This window comes from Vanacampus margaritifer, chromosome 1, assembly GCF_051991255.1.
Source record: "Vanacampus margaritifer isolate UIUO_Vmar chromosome 1, RoL_Vmar_1.0, whole genome shotgun sequence".
NCBI lineage: Eukaryota > Metazoa > Chordata > Actinopteri > Syngnathiformes > Syngnathidae > Vanacampus > Vanacampus margaritifer.
In genome coordinates, this window is record NC_135432.1 from 63,266,091 (window position 1) to 63,286,105 (window position 20,015).

A 20,015-nucleotide genomic window follows, 5' to 3' on the forward strand; every position below is an offset into this window, starting at 1 on the left:
AAATAATCCAGTATTTTTGGACTAAATGGCTATCCATAATGTATTAGAAATTTTGAGAGATGTCTGTCTGGGTATTTTTGCAATATATGTGTTTTTTGTTTTTTTTACAAATGAAAATACATAACTTGTGTTTGTCTACATTAGTAGCCTAGGTCGTACTAAATTATATTTATTTTGGCAAAGGTTTTGGACTCACTTGAGTGGTAAGTGAAAATATGTTATGTTTTTGTGTTTGCGATTTTTTTTGTTGTTTTTAAAGTAGTTATTTGTCTTTCTGATTTTTGATTCGCTGTAGTGTTTCGTTTTTGTTTTAGTGTAGTTTTGTTTGTTGTAGTGTTCCGCTTTTTGTTTTTGAGTTTTGCACGTCAGGTCCACCGTAGTAAATGCCTTTCCGGTGCTTATCGCGAGATAAAAAAATAAAACGCTTCCTTTGAGACACAACTAAAGAAAACATGCCAAACAAGGAATACAAACATTTTCAGCTTTATCGTTATTTCACAAAACAATGTAATTTTGAAACTGAGATACTGACGTTAAAACCAGCTCGTGTGTATAACCTGCGTCTTTAATTAGCTCCTCGTGAGCGAGATGTGACGCGGGTCACGTGCAGCTTCCAGTCAGCTGAAGACAGGAGGAAGTAGCTCCGAGCTAACATGGCTAACTAGCCAGCTAATACCAACGTTAGTCTCGCTCATTTTTATTGACAAGATAAGTTTTTCATTCGTGGTCGTAGTTTTAGACATAAGTTCGTGGACAGAGTTAATGTTGTTGCAGGTGTTGGAACGAAGCGCTAGTATTTTTTTGCAACTTCTTAGCTAGGGAGCTAACAGTTGTTTTGGTCCTGCACATAGTTGACAAGCCAAGACGAATCCTATCTTCCTTTTGAGTCTTTTTTTACGTACTTTTGTGAACGTTCAAACTATTCTGGTGTGTTCGTGAACGCTAAACGACTCCGGTTGTTTGATGAATGCACCAATACCACCGTGACCAGGGGCCACCCAGTGGAGCACTCCCCCATCGAGCCTCGCCTTACTCCCGGCTTGGAATCGACGGGCTGCCCCGCTGTCAGTCAAGATGCACGACGCCTACGAGCCGGTGCCGATTTTGGAGAAGCTTCCTCTCCAGATCGACTGTATGGCGGCCTGGGGTGAGTTACCCCCCTCAACCACAGAACCACACCTATAAAAATCAAATGGCGCTGGGAAGACTTTTGGTGTATATAAGTAGGGCTTTACCATTGAGAGTCAGTGTTTTAAAGTGCTTATTATCCAGGGTCTTGAGTGAGCAGGAACCTATGCCAGCAGACTCCAGGCGGGGTACACCCTGGACTGGTTGTCAGTCACAGGCACTTCTAGACAAACAAGCATGGAGAAAACCCACGCAAGCAAGAGAGAACATGGAAACTCCACAAGCTAACTGCTCGTCCACCGTCACAATTACCAAAAAAAAAAAAAAAAAACTCACATCAAAAATTTAAAGTTATTGACATTGATCCCACAAAGATGTGTATGCAAACATAAAATAGTAAATATTGCATATGTAAAATTAAAAATACTTGGCTTGTTACCTGGAGAGCGAAAGTATGTGCAACCATTTGAATGAAACGTATATAAAAGTCGGCCACTTGTATCTGAAGTTGCCACTGGAGTTTAAAATGTCTCATTTACTTGTGTGGTAAAGGTTGGAAATTTAGCTCTTTTTTTTTTTTTTTTTTGGAATTTTCCTGTAAAATGAGTGAAATGACCAAGGGTGGTATCGCTTTCTTTTCACAGAGGACTGGCTGCTAGTCGGTACCAAGCCAGGGCATCTCCTTTTGTACCGGATTAAAAAGGATCCAGGTAGGAATGCCAACGTTTATTAAAGCTGTATAATGTTAGGATTTTTTTTTCCTTTTCAATATTGGGAACTGATCCCAAGTATCTTCGTTACCATGACAACCACAAGCGTTGTCATGGAGCGCTGTTATCTTTCTAACTTAATAAATACATAACGTCCCTTCCATTGTGTCCTAACAAAATAAGCATTTTGTTGTTTAATTTTAAAACTCCTGAGACCCAACTATTTGTATGCAACAGTGATGCCCAACCTTTTTTTGCAAACACAAATGCAAGCACATGCTTTTTGTAGACCCAAGAAAAAAAAAATCTATTTCTCCTTCGAAAAAATGCTTAATTGATTGTAACTATTTTTTCTTCCTAGCCACCAACCTCTTCGAAGTCACACTTGAGAAATCCAACAAAAACTTTTCCAAGAAGATCCAACAGGTAGTGTGATATGCTGAAGCCTCAATTATGTAGCCTGAGTTGATCTGATCTTCATTTGCTATTTTGCATTTGGCAGCTCTACGTCGTCTCGCAGTACAAAATACTTGTCAGTCTTCTGGGTAAGACGCTACTAAACCCACCGTCCATTTTGAATTTCTTGTCGTGTAGTTGTGATTATTGATGGATGCTTCTATTTCTCTTGTCGATGTTTTCCCGCAGAGAACAACATCCACGTCCACGACCTGTTGACGTTCCAGCAGATCACCGTGTTGTCCAAAGCAAAGGGAGCCACGCTCTTTGTATGTGACCTGCAGGTTAGTTAATTTTATTTTTTTTAAAGGGGGGGGGGGGGGATTTTGCAATTGTGAAACTGCTAGCAGGATTCAAATGGGGGACTTTTGGTTTCCAGCAAAGCAGCTCTGGAGAGGAAACGCTGAGAATGTGTGTCGCCGTGAAGAAGAGGCTGCAGATGTACTACTGGAAGGATCGAGAGTTCCACGAGCTGCAGGTAGAAAGTGAAACATGTCGCCGGTTGATTTAAGATGCTTTTCCGACTGACCCTTTCTTCTTTTTTTTGGGCAATCAGGGCGACTTTGGTGCTCCAGATATTCCAAAGTCCATGGCCTGGTGTGAGAACTCGATCTGCGTTGGCTTCAAAAGAGACTATTATCTCATCCGGGTATGCAAAAATAAAGTTACTTCCATTGTGTCCATTAGGGCTGGGCAAAATCTAATAAAACATCCACAGTTTTTTTCATAAAAAAAAAAAAAAAAAAAAAAACACGTTTATGTTTTTAAAAAATTTTGCCTTAAAAATAAATAAATAAATAATCCTGCTGCCCCCCCCCCCCATTTTTTTTAAAAATAATATATATATATATATATGTATAAAATTGGCTGCTCGATTATTAAGAATATATTAATCACGATTATATTGATAATAATTTAAATCATGATTAGGACGGTTATTTGTTTTTGGGTACAAACCAAGAAAATATTTAAACGCAAAAAAAAATAACAAACACTATAATCAAGCAAGTTTGTTTTGGATGAAACTCAATTGATTAAATTAGTTATTTTAAAATAAAATAAAAAGGTGCATATGTATAAATTTAAACAACTCAAAATTTGTATTAGTAATCTTTTTTTTAACGATTATGCTGATTTTGTAATCGTGGAGTGTAATAATTGAAATTGTAACTGAATTTCGATTAATTGCACAGCCCTAATTCAGCATTAAAAAAATACTTGAGTTATAAAAGGGTTAGGGTTAGAAGCTAAAAATGAAATGATAAAAAAATAAAAAAAATAAAAATCTTTTTGACAAATCAAACTCAAATGAATACTCACCGAGCCCTAGCGTTCATATTTGTAATCAAACGACGTGGTTGTCTCCAGATGGACGGGCGCGGGACCATCAAGGAGCTCTTTCCTACCGGCAAACAGCTGGAGCCGCTGGTCACCCCGCTGGCCGACGGCAAGGTCGCCGTTGGGCAGGACCACCTCACTGTGGTCCTGAACGAGGAGGGCACTTGCACCCAGAAGTGCGCCCTGAATTGGACCGATATCCCCATAGCTATGGGTAAGAAGACACCAGTACACTTGGAGCCCGTAGACCCAGTGTGGGGTTATGGCAGAGGGGGAATGCAAATAAGCTTATGTGGAATGTTAAAAGCGTACAGTGGTGCCTTGAAATGAGAGTTTCATTTGCTATCGTTGTAGAGGATCAATAATATACAGCGGAACCTTATCATGTTTGACTAGTGTGTGTTCCCGACTCCAGAGCACCAGCCGCCGTACATCATCGCGGTGCTGCCCCGCTATGTGGAGATCCGGACCTTGGAGCCCCGGCTGCTGGTGCAGAGCGTGGAGCTGCAGAGGCCTCGTTTCATCACGTCCGCCGGGTAAGTTGCACCTCAGAAAATAATATTAGGAGAAAAAAAAAAAATCAAGCTTGGAGTCAGCTTTTCAGGTTAGTTGTAGTGGGCGGGGGCGGGGCATAGCCTGGCGGGCTGCCAGGCTAATAAAACGCTGGGGGAATCCCTGGTGGTATTTTATGAAGTTCTCCTAACCCATAAGATCAAGACATATATGTGCAATAAATCTCATATTGTTTATTATAATACAGATTAACACATTCACTGCCATTGACGGCTATAGACGTCAAAAATTCATTTGAACTATTTCTATTAGTTTAAAAATGTTTTCCCACTTTTGTTAACAAGAGTATGAAAACCTAGATTTTTTTTTATTGTATTAGAACAGATATAAAATTTGTGATTAATCGTGAGTTAACTAGTGAAGTCATGCGATTAATTACGATTAAAAATTTTAATCACCTGGCGCCCCTCATTTTTAATCTTTTCTTTAAAAAAAAAAAAAGATTATTAAAAATTTAACAAAATTATTATTTTTTGTTTAAAAGAAAAAAATATTAAAAATCAGGCGATTAAAATTTGTAATCGCAATTAATCGCATGAGTTAACTCACGATTAATCACAAATTTTATGTGTTCTAAATGTACAAAAAAAAATTCTAGGTTTTCATACTCTCGTTAACAAAAATGGAAAAAGTAGTAGAAATGGTTAAAAAAAAAAATTTTTTTACGTCTATAGCTGTCAATGGCAGTGAATAAGTTCATATGAAGAGGACCTTGAAAATATGATTGAACATTGAATCACAATCGCACTTTTGAGGGAGAAAAAAAACCACGCAATTAGATTATTTTTCCAAATTGTTTGTTGCCCCTTTCTTAGTCCAAACGTTGTGTACGTGGCCAGCAACCATTTTGTGTGGCGCCTGGTGCCTGTTTCCATCGCCACGCAGATCCGGCAGCTGCTGGAGGACAAGCAGTTTGAACTGGCTCTGCAGCTGGCGGTGAGTGAACAAACCCGTTTGTCTTCGGACTCATTCCTCGCATCTGACCTGATGATCGAGATTTACGTATATTGCTAGACAGAGAGTGAAATTTAAGAAATTTGTGTGGGCCGCTGGAAAGTTAGAAAATAACCGATTTACCGATTTTACTCAAAATTAGGTCTCACATCTGTCATAATAGGAAGCACGAAAAAAAATCTGAAGGATGTATGTATGCCCAAAACAAAAAAAAATTAAAAGGGGGCGCTATGGCCCGTTCATCACCACTACCGGCTTGAATTCAGTTTTTTCCTTTTCCTTCCCGCCAGAAGATGAAAGACGACTCGGACGGTGACAAGAAGCAGCAGATCCATCACATCCAGAACTTGTACGCCTTCAATCTGTTTTGCCAGAAGCGATTTGACGACTCCATGCAGGTTTTTGCCAAACTGGGCACAGGTGGGTGGGACTTGAGATTTAACTCGGTTTTCCACTGAGGGCCACGTTGCAGAAAAATGGGATGACAGAGGGGGCCCATGTAACCTTGTTTTTATAAAGCATGCTTAAAAAAAAAATAATGCTGTAGGTTACTAGTTTTTAAAGTATTGAGGCAATATTTACATTATTTAATTTAAAAGTTGCATGATCTTGTAATAAATATATTTTTTTTAACAATCCGATATGTTCAGGTTAATTTCTTTTTTTTTATGTTTTTTTTTTTTTTTTTTAACTCATTCACTGCCATTGACGGCTATAGACGTCAAAAATTCATTTGAACTATTTCTATTAGTTTAACATTTTTGTCAAGTTTTGTTAGCAAGAGTATGAAAACCTAGTTTGTTTGTTTTTTTTGAAATACAGATATACAATGTGTGATTAATTAAAAATTTTAATCGCCTGACGCGACTTAAAGATTATGAAAAATTTGGGGCGTCAGGCGATACATTTTTGTAATTGTAATTAATCGCATGACTTCAATAGTTAACTCACAATTAATCACAAATTTTATATCTGTTTTAAATGTACAATATTTTTTTTCTAGGTTTTCATACTCTTGTTAACAAAAGTAGAAAAAATGTTAAACTAATAGAAATAGTTCAAATTAATTTTTGACGTCAATGGCAGTAAATGAGTTAAAAACCTCTCAATGAGGGCCATATTGTATGACTGGAGATTACATTTTTTAAAATTGTAATTAATCACATGACTTCCCTAGTTTACTAACGATTAACTCTTTGACTGCCAAAAACGTTAAATAACGTTTAGTAAAATCCTATGGAGGAGTGCCAAAGACGTTAAAAGACGTTTGTTTCAAAACAGAGGTGAAACTAACCATTTTCTATTGTTGATTACTGAAAAACGGAATAAGGTAGAAACAAACTTTTTTTTCTGATGAACGATGAGAATCCAATCTTTCATTTGGTAGTATGTGTGTTTCCATAGTCCAAACACAACATTTTCTGTGGACCTTGAAACATCAGTCAAAAATGCTTAAATCGGCTGGCACCCACGGCATCCCTTTTCTGAAAACGTCTGGCAGTCAAAGAGTTAATCACAAATTTTAGATCTGTTCTGAAAGTACAATTAAAAAAAGCTAGGTTTTCATACTCTTGCCAATACAGTATATTATAGCCATTATAAAAGCAGGGCTGCAGGTCTCAAAGGTCCCCCCCCCGGGCCTTACATTGAACAATGTTGGTTTTATTTCAAACTTGCCGAAGGGCAAACCATTCCAAATGTTTTCTCCTCTATATATGTCGTTGTAGATCCCACTCACGTGATCGGCCTCTACCCGGACCTGTTGCCATCCGATTACCGCAGGCAGCTGCACTACCCCAACCCTCTGCCGGCGCTGTCGGGGGCGGAGCTGGAAAAGGCTCACCTGGCACTCATCGATTACCTCACCCAGGTGTGAAGGGCACGGAAACAAAAAGCAAAACTTGCGTACATTGGACACCAGCTATTTGTTGGCATGTGAATAGCAAAAATCTGGGTATAATTAATGCTCATTGAAATGTATTGGGGGCATAAAAAAGAAAACCCCAAAAATAAAAAAAATAAAAATAAAAAAGGCTGATAAACAGTCAACATATGTTTTCCATGAAAAATTAGGGGAAATGGTAAAAAATATATATGTATTGAAAAAAATTTGAAAGTATGCAGGTGTTCACTGTACCGTCATTAATCCCCCCCCCCCCAAAAAAAAAAAATAAGTAAAGGGAGGAAAAATTTATTAAAATTGGATTCTAGTGAAAAATATCTGCCAGTTCTACGTCATTCAATCTGGTTTTGTCCTCCCCCCTCTAGAAACGCAGCCACCTGGTGAAACAGCTCAACGACTCGGACCCGTCCACCACATCGCCGCTCATGGAGGGCACGCCCACCATCAAGAGCCGCAAGAAGCTGCTGCAGATCATCGACACCACGCTGCTCAAGTGCTACCTGCACGTAAGTCCCAGAGGCACGCGCTGGCCATCGGGAATTGCGGGCCTTTCCCCCGAACGGCTGTCGCGTTGTGGTTGATTTCCATTGATGTGTACCTAATAATGTGGTAGGAGGGGATTTTTGGTCAGTTGTTGTCAACGAGTCAATACGCAATGGAATCCAAGTTGATTCCCGTTAAAGACTCACAAAGTCCGATCTAATCAGAGGGGACGGGCCGGGGGGCTACTGGAGGCTTGCATCAGGAGTCTGCGTCTGATTATGTCGACAACAAGCAGCACACTGTGTGAGGCAATCAGAGAAGTCACCTGCTTCCACTCTGGGAGGTGGAACACTCCAAGGCGAGGGTGTCCAAACCGCTGGCCCGCCGGCTATTTTTATTTCCTGGACTCCAACTGTGGTTCATTGTCTTTACAAGGTCTTTTTCCCCCCCAAAAAAAGATCTATAAAAATAAAAGAATTTTTATGCCACAATTTTATGTTCTACTGCAAACAAATACTGGCCCCAAATATCAGTTCTCAGTCTCCTTGACTACTAATAATCAGCCTTATCTTAATTAACTCATTCACTGCCATTGACGGTTATAGACGTCATTTTAACTATTTATATCGGTTTAGCATTTTTTCCCCACTTTGTATGAGTATGAAAACCTAGATTTTTTTAATTGTTCATTTAAAACAGATATAAAATTTGTGATTAATCGTGAGTTAACTCGTGAACTCATGCAATTAATTATGATTAAAAAATGTAATCGCCTGACGCTCCTAATTCTTAATCATCTTTTCTTTTTTTTTATCGCGTCAGGTGATTGAAAATTTTCAAATGTAATTAATTATTGACTTCAATAGTTAACTCGATTAATCATAAGTTTTATATCTGTTCTAAATTCACAATATTTTTTTTCATACAGTTGTTAACAAAAGTGGAAAAAATGTTAAACTAATAGAAATAGTTTAAATAAATTTTAATGTCAATAGCCGTCAATGGCAGTGAATGAGTTAAAGGTGAAGGATGTCCCAAAAGTTCAGACAAAAGACGTTTTTGTTTTGTGTTTTAGACCAACGTGGCCTTGGTTTCGCCCCTCCTGCGCTTGGAGAACAACCATTGCCACATCGAAGAGAGCGAGTACGTCCTCAAGAAGGCGCACAAGTACAGCGAGCTCATTATTCTCTACGAGAAGAAAGGCCTGCACCAGAAAGGTATCAAACTCAAGCACGCCACAACACAGTAAGTGTGTAAATGGGATTTGGATTGGGATTTTTTTCGCCACGGTACAGAAGTGGACCCAAAGCCTCCTGTTAACAGTAACAGTGGTTACCAGGTTTCTATACTTTTTTTTATTTTTATTTTTATTTTTTTTACTAGGAGCACAGTGACCCTTAATTTAAAATTTCAGTTCATTGCATTTAACTCATTCACTGCCATTGACGGCTATAAACGTCAAAAATTCATTTGAACAATTTCTATTCGTTTTTTCCACTTTTGTTAAGTGTATGAAAACCTATAATTTTTTTTATTGTACATTTAGAACAGATATAACATTTGTGATTAATTGTGAGTTAACGAGCAAAGTCATACGATTAATTATGATTACATATTTTAATTGCCTGGTGCCCCAAATTTTTAATAATGTTTTCTTTCTTTTTTTTATTCATTCACTGCCATTGACGGCTATAAACGTCAAAAATTCATTTGAACCATTTCTATTCGTTTTTTCCACTTTTGTTAAGTGTATGAAAACCTATAATTTTTTTTATTGTACATTTAGAACAGATATAACATTTGTGATTAATTGTGAGTTAACGAGTGAAGTCATACGATTAATTATGATTACATATTTTAATTGCCTGGTGCCCCAAATTTTTAATAATGTTTTCTTTCTTTTTTTTATTCATTCACTGCCATTGACGGCTATAAACGTCAAATATTCATTTAAACTAATTCTATTAATTTAACATTTTTTCCCCACTTTTGTTAACAAGAGTATGAAAACCTAGAATTTTGTTAATTGTACATTTAGAACAGATATACAATTTGTGATTAATTTTGAGTTAACTAGTGAAGTCATGCGATTAATTATGATTACATATTTTAATCACCTGACTCCCCACTTTTTTAACAATGTTTTTTTTTTAATTCATTCACTGCCATTGACGGCTATAAACGTCAAAAATTCATTTGAACTATTTCTATTAGTTTAACATTTTTTCCACTTTTGCTAACAAGAGAATGAAAACCTATAATTTTTTTTATTGTAAATTTAGAACAGATATAAAATGTGTGATTAATTGTGAGTTAACTAGTGAAGTCATGCGATTAATTACAAAAAATGTTTATCATCTAACGCCCCTAATTTGTAATAATATTTTCTTCTTTTTTTTTTTTATTAATTAAAAAAATAATAATTTTAATCAACGTTTCTTTTTTTCGTCAGTTAACTAGTGAAGTCATGCAATTCATTACAATTTAAAATGTTAAGCGTTCCCCCCCCCCCCTGCTTGTGATCGTGTGACGTCATCCCTCTGGAGACCCGCTTCTCCACCCTGCCCACTGATTCGAACCATCTGCACCAATTACACAGTTAGTCGCGTAATGGGAAGCAGATGACCAAATGTCACTTCTCGTCGGCCTCCTCTTCAGCTCTGCAGGTTCTGCTGGACCAGTCCACCAAGGCCAACTCCCCTCTGAAGGGCCACGAGCGCACCGTGCAGTACCTCCAGAGATTGGGTGAGCGTCTAAAAAAAAATTTAAAAAAAAAAAAAAAAAGACTTACAAAAAAATGACTCGCAAAGAAGTCAGGCAGGCAGCAAGATTTTTAGACCTCTATATACTGTATGTAAATGATTCATTAGTCATTCATTGATTTTTATTTAATAATAAATGTACCGTCTTACTTTGAATGATATAATTAAAGCAAGTGTGGCTTTCTCACAGTTTTACTATTAAAAAATTTAACATTTTCCATTACTGTACATGGGTTTCCATCCTATCCAGCTTGTTACTACTGTTGCATGCGTTCAAGTTATTGCCAGAATTGAAAGCGTTAGCAGTGACTAAGTGGGGATTTTTTTTTTTTTTTCAGTTTGGCAAGAGCACTTCATAGAGTTGGAACTGTTTAATGTCCTAATAAGTTGCGTGCTGTAATGGTACAAATTTCAGCTGGCATGTTTTTGACTTGGATCACTTTCCTACAGCTACATAAGTTTGTGAGTCATGCAATTTTGCTGCCATGCAAAATACAACAATACAACACAAAGTCAACATTTTCACAATTTAACCTAGCCTCTCTGTCGTCTTTGAAAACGTGGATCAAATGTAACTCATTTGCTCGCAAAAACGTATCAATACGTTTTATTTTAAATATGACCATGCACTCAAAGACATATTGATACGTTTTTTTTATGCTAGAACATACAGAAGGATTACAAAAACGGCCAGCGGGTGTCAGCAGAGTATAAGAGATCAACCAGGGCCATGTTGCAAAAAGCTCTTTTCCCCACTGTTTTAAACAGATTTGTAAATAATGATGAAACTTAGCTATATTCTAATGCTAATTGCTGCAAAGTGGAAACAGATATAAATATACATTTTTTTTCTTGATGAAAGAAGAGACTCTAATCTTTCTTTTGGTAGTTTTCATATTTATAGCAATAGAACACAATATTTTGTGGGCCTTGTAAAATCTATTCAAAATCCAGTAGAACTGGGAGCGAAGGGGGTTGCTTCAGTGAAAATGGCTGCGAGTGAAGAGTTGATAGTAAAAGGACAAAATCTATGGGACAAGTTTGTGTTTGAAAGACACCTGGAACATTTTTTTCCTGTGATTCCCGTCACAGGAGTTGAAAATCTGGCCATGATCTTTGAGTTTGCTCCCTGGGTGCTGAAGATCTGTCCTGAAGACGGGCTGAAGGTACGTTTTATTCAACATGGACGTACAGCATATCGTCGCTGCTATGTGAAAAACACTTATGTCCATTTTTGTCATTTTTATGTTTTTGGGATGAAACTGAATGCAGACATCCCAAAAATTTAAAATAAATAAATAAAGCTGTCACTGTAGTGCCGTTCGTTAAGATTCGCTAATCCTAACAAACAAGCAACTTCTCTGCCCCAGATCTTCACGGAGGACCTGACGGAGGTGGAGACGCTGCCCCGGGATAAAGTGCTCAACTTCCTGAAGGAGGGCTTCAAGGAGCTGGCCATCCCGTACTTGGAGCACATCATCTACGTGTGGGACGACAAGGGCCCCGAGTTTCACAACACCCTCATTCAGCTCTACCTGGAGAGGGTTCAAGGCCTGATGAAGCAGTACCTCAACTCGTTGCCGGAAGGTCTCTGTTGAAATCGCGACTTAACTCGTTCACTGCCATTGACGGCTATAGACGTCAAAAATTCATTTGAACTATTTCTATTAGTTTAACTTTTTTTTTTCTTCCACTTTTGCTAACAAGAGTATGAAAACCTAGCTTTTTTTAATTGTACTTTCAGAACAGATATAAAATTTGTGATTAACTCTTTGACTGCCAGACGTTTTCAGAAAAGCGATGCCGTGGGTGCCAGCCGATTTAAGCATTTTTGACTGATGTTTCAAGGTCCACAGAAAATGTTGTGTTTGGACTATGGAAACACACATACTACCAAATGAAAGATTGGACTCTCATCGTTCATCAGAAAAAAAAGTTTGTTTCTACCTTATTCCGTTTTTCAGTAATCAACAATAGAAAATGGTTTGTTTCACCTCTGTTTTGAAACAAACGTCTTTTAACGTCTTTGGCACTCCTCCATAGGATTTTACTAAACGTTATTTAACGTTTTTGGCAGTCAAAGAGTTAATCGTTAGTAAACTAGGGAAGTCATGTGATTAATTACAATTTTAAAAAATTTAATCTCCTGACGCCCCTAATTTAAGATTTTTTTTTTATTAAAAAAAATAAGGGGCGTCAGACGATTAAAATTTGTATTTGTAATTAATCTCATGACTTCAATACTTGACTCACGATTAATCACAAATTTACAGTACAATTTAAAAAAAAAATCTAGGTTTTCATAAAAAAAATAATGAAATTAAATGGGAAAAAAAAATTAACGAAGAGAACTCCTTCACATGAATTTTTGACGTCTATAGTCGTCAATGGCAGTGAATGAGTTAATAAATTAAAATAAATAGAGTAATGCACTCGATACACAGTCAATAAGTTTAAACTTTTTATTTGAATATAATTCAATGTCAGGAGTTGCAGCTGTGGCGGCGGGGATGGAGGAAGGTGAGCTGGGAGAATTCCGGAACAAGCTGCTGTCCTTTCTGGATATTTCCACCAGTTACGAGCCGGCACAACTCATCAGCGACTTCCCCTTTGACGGTAAGCAAAAGGGGGGAAAAAACATGATTTTGTGTCACAGTAAAAAAAAAAAACATGGGCTAAAGTATTGGAAAACATGGTCACTGTTGGTGAGAATCATATGCCCATATATGGTTCATCAAAATGATTGGTCTGTAATTTTCACACTCAATTATCAAATTCAGTACGTCTTGGGAACTAACTCAAATTGTCTGAGAAGTGTTTAAAACTCCGCCTCTTTGTTTACTCCGCCGGAGCTGTGCAGTGTTTTGTGGCCTCAAGTTTGAAAGTCTGGATTTTTTTTATTTAAATTTTTTATGATACATAAATAATGAAAATAGGTAGCTTGGATACATCCGTTTTGTTGAAAATGGATAGCTGTCGTATTTTTGGGTCAGACGGAACTGGTTAGCCACGAGGCTAAGTTAGCTGCTTAGTCATTTTGTCCATTTATATAAATTTGCTTTTTTGTGTGTGTGTGTTTTAAATTAGCGATTGGGGTGGCGTTGTTAATGTTGGTGCACGAGAGCAAAGTGTTTGGTAACTCAAGCAAGATGTGTTTTTTTAATTTTTTATTATGGCAACCAGTTCAGGGTGTACCCCGCCTACTGCCCGAAGCCAGCTGGGATAGGCTCCAGCACCCCCGCGACCCTAGTGAGGAAAAGCGGCCAAGAAAATGGATGGATGGATGGATGGATTATTATTATTATTATTATTATTATTTGAAGAGTAGTCATTTTGAATATGGGAGCTGATTCCGCCCGACATGGACAATATGTATGATCTCGCCCAAGGTCTTCTGGAGGAACGCGCCCTGCTGCTTGGTCGCATGGGAAAGCACGAGCAGGCGCTCTTCATCTACGTGCACATCCTGAAGGACACGCGCATGGCTGAGGAGTGAGTACACACACACAAACACACACAGACACACACATGCTGACTTTGTAGAAATAATGAGAGATTTTCGGTCTCCTCTCCACAGATACTGTCACAGCCATTACAGCAGCTCTGTGGAAGCCGATAAAGACGTGGGTTGATTTTAAATTTCAGTTCCGGATTGTACTAAAAATGATCCGATATGACAAAAAAAAAGAGGTTTCACGAAGTTGCGCTCGGTGCCCTGCAGGTGTATCTGTCCCTGCTGAGGATGTATCTGTCCCCCCCGGATGCGCACTGCCTGGGACCCATCAAGATGGAGCTGTCGGAACCACAGGCCAACCTCCAGGCCGCCCTGCAGGTCCTGGAACTGCACCACAGCAAGCTCAACACCACCAAGGTACAACATGTGGAAATTTGTGTTTTTGTGTTTATTCGTGCGGGCGTCAACTTTTAAGAATATACTGCGCTGGATTAGTTTTTATTGAACCGCGAAAACATGGTGCAGTTGTCAAGGAATAAACAGATGGCAACAAAGAAGAGGAAATGGCAGAGAATGATTGTGGATGTTTTTAGAGGCTGTTGGCAATGACCGATCGCCTTTTACTGACTTCCCACTGTGTTTCAGCGATCAAACGGAGAGCAATCTTAGGAAAACTAGTTGCCGAACCCCACACACTATTTGCCAGCGTTGCTCAGGGTACAGCAGGCCTAAATGGTTTGAGTTCAAAAAATAGTACAATGAAATTTTTTAATCTTTCACTTTGAACTGAATTGAGTGTCTTTTTGTGGAAGATTTAGTTGTATATTTTTTCCCAAATTATTTTAAAATGTTTTTTTGTTTTTTAATACTGTATATTGTTTGTTTTATAGTCAGATTTTTTTTTAAATTCCATTATATATATAATTTTTTTTATTTGTTAGATGTAAATGTAATAATATTTTAATTACTTTTAAATATAATTGTTTTATTTTTTACATTCAAATATATTTTAACTCATTCACTGCCATTGACGGGTATAGACGTCAATTATTTTTTTTAACGATTTGTATTAGTCAAAAAAAAAAAAAAGAGAGTCAAGGGGAGTCTGAGAGTCTCCTTTTTCTTTCACAAAATCCCCAATCCAGCATCATTTCAAGTGAGGAAAAACTCTGACTTTGAGGCGTGTCATGAAATATTTGACTCCTATTTGATTTGTCCTTGTCCAGGCCATCAACCTGCTGCCAGCCAACACTCAGATCCTCGAGATCCGAGGCTTCCTGGAGAGTGTCCTTGAGGAGAAGGCTCAGAGAAAACGCTGCAACCAGGTGCTCAAGAGTCTCCTGCAGGCGGAGTTCCTCAGGGTAAGCGTGGACCAGCTTCTACCATTGAGGATCTTCTTTTGTTCATTTCCCTGGAACCTAGGGCTGTGCGTTATGGCCTTATAATAAAATGTCCAATATTTTTTTCATCACAAGTGGGATTTAGAATTTTAATCCATTTTTATTTTGGGACGTTTTGATTAGAAAAAAAAAAAAAGCTTCTTGTCACTGCCATTCAACTAAGAACTGAACATGACAGTTTTGTTTTTTGTGTTACAGGTGCAGGAGGAGCGCATCTTCCACCAGCAGGTCAAATGTGTCATCACGGAGGAGAAGACGTGCAGAGTGTGCAAGAAGAAGATAGGAAATAGGTAAACTTTTTTAAAAATATTCAAATGCAATAATATTTCATGGTCACTTGATGACAAATGACATCTTTAGGGACTAGTCTTAGTGACTTTTTTAATAACTTGTATTGCTAGAGTGCTTGCCTACCTATCAAGTGTGGATTACTGTAAACAAAAGTCAAAAAATATGAAAAGTCCAAAACTATATTAAAAAAAAAAAGTTAAAAAAGAAAAACTATAATGAAGTCCAAAACTACATTTAAAAAAAGAAAAGTAAAATAAATAAATAAATAAAAACTGTAATGAAAAGTCCAAAACTACATTTTAAAAACAAAAGTAAAAAAAAAACTGTAATGAAAAGTCCAAAACTACATTTAAAAAAAAAAAAACTGTAATGAAAAGTCCAAAACTACATTTTAAAAACAAAAGTAAAAAAAAAAAAGAAAAACTGTAATGAAAAGTCCAAAACTACATTTTAAAAACAAAAGTAAAAAAAAAAAAAAAAAAAACTGTAATGAAAAGTCCAAAACTACATTTTAAAAACAAAAGTAAAAAAAAAAAAAAAAAGAAAAACTGTAATGAAAAGTCCAAAACTACATTTAAAAAAAAAAAAACTGTAATGAAAAGTCCCAAACTATTTTAACCCTGTTTGGGCCCTCCTTATTCTATTTATGTAACGAGTGAGTGTTTGGTAACATTGAGGTGGACGTGCATAAATTCTCACTGACACATTTTCAGAAAATAAGCAGATAACTGAAGATTTACTTGATATTTTAATTTCACGCTTGATGCTTGGGCAGGCACTCCATTTACCCAACTATTCGTATACAAACATAAAAAAATAAAAAATTCTTTTTCATCAATGTCCGTTGTAACGACGCATCCATTTCTCTGCAAGCAACATTGCCCAACGGCTGCTTTTGTGTCCCGTAGTGCGTTTGCCAGATATCCCAACGGCGTGGTGGTGCACTACTTCTGCTGTAAAGACCGCAACGCATGTCCCACCGAGTAACATCCAAACACACTCTCCCGTTTCACAACAATTTAGAAATTGAATCAGATATCAGTTGCCAACACCGCCCGCCTGGAAACACTCATGGAACGAGACTTTTTTTTTTAAAGCGGATATTTGTAGCCCTACAACAAGAGGAAGGAAAGGATAGTGACTTAAAATGGACGCCACGGACGTGAATAAGGACGCTCGACTGTTACCGCCTTTTTCTGACTCAAGATTGTACGCGAGGCAGTTTGTTTTCTGCTAGCATGAAGAATCAACTTTTGCTGCGTTTTAATTTTCAGACCTGCTAACAGTTTTGGTCCATCATGTTCACCCTCGAGACAATTGTACGTTTCCCCCCCCTGGAACGTCTGCAAAGGAAAACCCAACGGCGGGATCATTCAAGTGCAGCACTTTACGAGGTTTATTTATTGCTTGGAGAGAGGTACTCGGAATCGGAATGACTAATGTTTAATTTGTGCATTTGTGTGTGATTGCTATTTAAAACAAAACACAAAAAAACACTGTTACAAGCACTGAATGTCTTTGAATTGTTTGAACCGCTTCACCGCATCCGACACGCCTACGGTAAATGTTTGCGCACGTCCTGCTCAACTTTTGTAACTTCTTTTCAAGCGTGTTTGTCTGCCTTTAATTTCTAATAAACATTTTGCAGCAGGATGCAGGATGTTTGACTGTTATCCTCCAGACTCAATAAAGTAACAGAGCAAATCGATGGTAAATACAGCGTGCTGTTCATGAGCAAATGCACCTAAAAAAAAAAAATTGTTTTGAGTTTTACTCGAGTGATATGTGATGATTTTAGAAGGAAATTGTCCTGAATTATGCGTTGCTCTTTGTCTGGCTAGCTAGCTGGAGTGCTAGCTAGCTTGGTACCACCAGTATATTTTTTAAATGTAAATTTGTGTTTGTTAATGTTAATTTATTTTTAATAAAGCATTTAGATTGTAAATGAGCATTTTGATCATTTTTATTAAACTGAATATATAATTCTGCGTTTTTTCCACTAATTTGCTTTTGTTTCTGCTCAATATGCCACAGAGGAGGCGGGACTTCCGGGTTTTCACCCATCAAATTTGTTTTTGTTTCCGGTTTGCGACGTGTGGGCCGCGTCCCAGTACCAGCGCTTCCGCCTTTATGCCCCTCGGTTGCGCGTTCTCGTCGACGAGTACGAGGCTGCGTGTGTGTAGTGTCTGTCTCAGTGTCCGAAGCATTTCAGACAGATGCCCTCCCGCCAATGAGCGGGAGCGCGCGGTTGGTGGTGAGGGTGTTGGAACGCGGCCAAACAGTGGCCGGAAACTGCGCTGATGTGATAAAACTCGGAAGTCCGTGGCATCTACCCCATTTACCAACTACAAAAACTTTTTTTTTTTTTTTTTTTTTTTTTTTATCCTTACTCAATGAAAACGTCCCTTCGAAAGTAACGTGATTCCCATGAGTCAGCACGTTCCCCAAACAGTCTGCTATAACCGTCGCGGTGTGGCGGTTTCAAAGGAAAACACGCAGCTGTCACCGAGGCAGGCCAGCTGGACCGCCAAAACCGCACACACAAACACGCTGGACTCCCCGGCAACCGATGACGTCACTTCCTGCTGACTGGTGCCCTCGCGTGGAATCTGACGTGTTGCCTGCGATCTGTCCTGTAAAAAGCATCAGGTGCCCTTCAGATGCTCACTAGTGGGAAAAGGTGTGTATATGTGTGCGTGTCTAGACAGGAATTTTGTTTCCACGCGTGTTAAAACCGGCCCATTTTTCACCGGATTGCCATAATAGTCGTTCCCTCAACAAATGCGTTCACACACTTTCCATACAATTGGCGAGACAGACAGGATTTTTCCGCATGTGTTTTTCACATAGAGCCCAGCAAAAAGCGAGATTTTGACACAGCCGTGTCTGCTTTCGAGTTTGTCATCAATTTGGAATGGGAACAAAATGAGCGAAAAGTGTCGCAGGGTAAAAAACTTTTTTAGATGTAATTTGAGAACTTCCTGCATAAGTCATAACTTCATGCATAATTCATAAGTTTAAAAACACAGTTTTCCACTTCCTGTCGATTGAAGATGACGTTACCTGTGCTGGGGAAATAGTTAACGACCAATCACGGCTCACCTGTTTTCTGAGTTTGGTTAGCTGAGCCATGATTGGTCGTTACCTATCCTCAGCGCAGGTGATGTCATCTTCATTTAACAAGAAGTGGCAAAATTCGTTTTTTTTTTTTTAGTTAAAGTTAGTAGAACCCGAATCCAGTTCGAAAACGATGAGTATACCAATTGTGAACAGCTAAGATGTTAATCACAAAAAAGTTGGCATTTGATCAGGGGAGTGTCGCTTTTTTATATCCACTGTAATCCAGGTCTACAATTTAACATCTGATGTGTCCCAGCAGGCTTTTAACGACATCACGCCCTTGTGTGTGAAGTATTGAAGTATTTTTTTAATAAGATTATCTTTTTCCTTTTCTTTTTTTATACAAGAAGGGAGTGCAAGCAGCCACGCGGCATCTCTTTTTATCCTTCACCCGCTTTCACGCAGCAGACGCGGGAATGTGCCGATCGCTTTAAAACACGTCTGGGAAAATAGAATCCAAAAATGTATGATTTAAAAATAAAAAATTAAAGTTTTTTAATAATCCACATTTTTGTTTTGAATTAATTTGGCCATGTTTGGGGTTTTTGGTTTTATTTCTTAATTAAAAAAAAAAAAATGGTAGCCGGCCGAATCAGCCATGTTTTGTCTTTTGTTGTTTTTATTGCTTGTCTGTACAAATGAGTTCCATTTCCATTGTTTCCAATGGAGAAAGTGCGTGCGTGCATGTGTATGCGTGTTCGTGTGCTTCTGGTTGTAGTGTGCCTTCAAATGTCACACTTTGATGTCAGCTCGAGAGGACTTGCTAAAGAAATGTCTTCTCGGTGTCAACACTCTAAATCATCACAGCATGCCCCCCCACCCCAAAAAAAACCAAAACACAATCGCGTGTGTCCAAATATTAGTGCTTGCTCTTTGACAACACTGTTGTTAGCGTAACACACACACAAGACTGAACTTGTAAATATTGCCAAGCTACACTGTTATCGTGCAGGAATTCCATGTCAGCCTCCGCGCGCGCTCGCGCGCGCGCGTGTGTGTGTGTACCAATGTTTCACTTTTTTAAATCCGATTTTTGTTGATAGTGGTTACGTTTTTGCTAGACAGACAAAAAAAAAAAAATCTGCCCAGCAACAAGCATCGGAGGAAGTGTGGTAAGCATCCGAGCCATTCGGTCGCCAGCATTCTTTTCAAATACAAAATGGACAACTTTTTTTTTTTTGTGTGTCCTTATGTACGAATGACCTCGCCGCAAACCGCACGAGCGTGCGTGCACCCAGTAATCTTCAGAGGGACGTCTTGGCTTTCCTTCCTGTCCCGCCCTCGCTGCCCGCTGCTGCTTTTATTGTCTTTTCTCTTTCTTTTTTTTTCTTTTTCTGTGAGATTTTGAATTGGGAGATTTCGACAAGCGCCACAACCCTGACGATGTGTCGAAACGTTACATGCAAGCCTCGTGTACGACTGTATTGAAAACTTAATTTAACT

General features: G+C 38.3%; 1 protein-coding gene across 2 annotated transcripts; it reads left to right on the forward strand.

Moving 5' to 3' along the window:
- The first annotated feature begins 442 nt into the window (after nucleotides 1-442).
- vps39 (VPS39 subunit of HOPS complex) lies at nucleotides 443-17,397 on the forward strand. 2 transcript variants are annotated; one of them, XM_077560024.1, is made up of 24 exons: nucleotides 443-1,147; nucleotides 1,773-1,838; nucleotides 2,200-2,264; nucleotides 2,341-2,383; nucleotides 2,484-2,578; nucleotides 2,674-2,772; nucleotides 2,851-2,943; nucleotides 3,663-3,846; nucleotides 4,048-4,168; nucleotides 5,021-5,141; nucleotides 5,450-5,579; nucleotides 6,887-7,029; nucleotides 7,428-7,568; nucleotides 8,621-8,762; nucleotides 10,204-10,290; nucleotides 11,400-11,473; nucleotides 11,678-11,894; nucleotides 12,795-12,923; nucleotides 13,697-13,799; nucleotides 13,885-13,930; nucleotides 14,029-14,178; nucleotides 14,988-15,122; nucleotides 15,360-15,451; nucleotides 16,361-17,397. In XM_077560024.1, the coding sequence occupies exons 1-24, from the start codon at nucleotides 1,075-1,077 to the stop codon at nucleotides 16,437-16,439; spliced, it is 2,628 nt and encodes an 875-aa protein (XP_077416150.1). In that variant the 5' UTR covers nucleotides 443-1,074; the 3' UTR covers nucleotides 16,440-17,397. The 2 variants fall into 2 exon arrangements, with proteins under 2 accessions (XP_077416150.1, XP_077416151.1); XM_077560025.1 differs by having other exon boundaries at nucleotides 5,453-5,579.
- The last annotated feature ends 2,618 nt before the right edge of the window (nucleotides 17,398-20,015 follow it).

What these genes read in the sequence shown, in the direction of transcription:
- vps39 (XM_077560024.1), top strand. Translation starts at nt 1,075, where the DNA reads ATGCACGACGCCTACGAGCCGGTGCCGATTTTGGAGAAGCTTCCTCTC. An exon ending in CGACTGTATGGCGGCCTGGG is followed by an intron (nt 1,148 to 1,772) that starts GTGAGTTACCCC and finishes TTCTTTTCACAG; the next exon opens with AGGACTGGCTGCTAGTCGGT. An exon ending in GAGAGTTCCACGAGCTGCAG is followed by an intron (nt 2,773 to 2,850) that starts GTAGAAAGTGAA and finishes TTGGGCAATCAG; the next exon opens with GGCGACTTTGGTGCTCCAGA.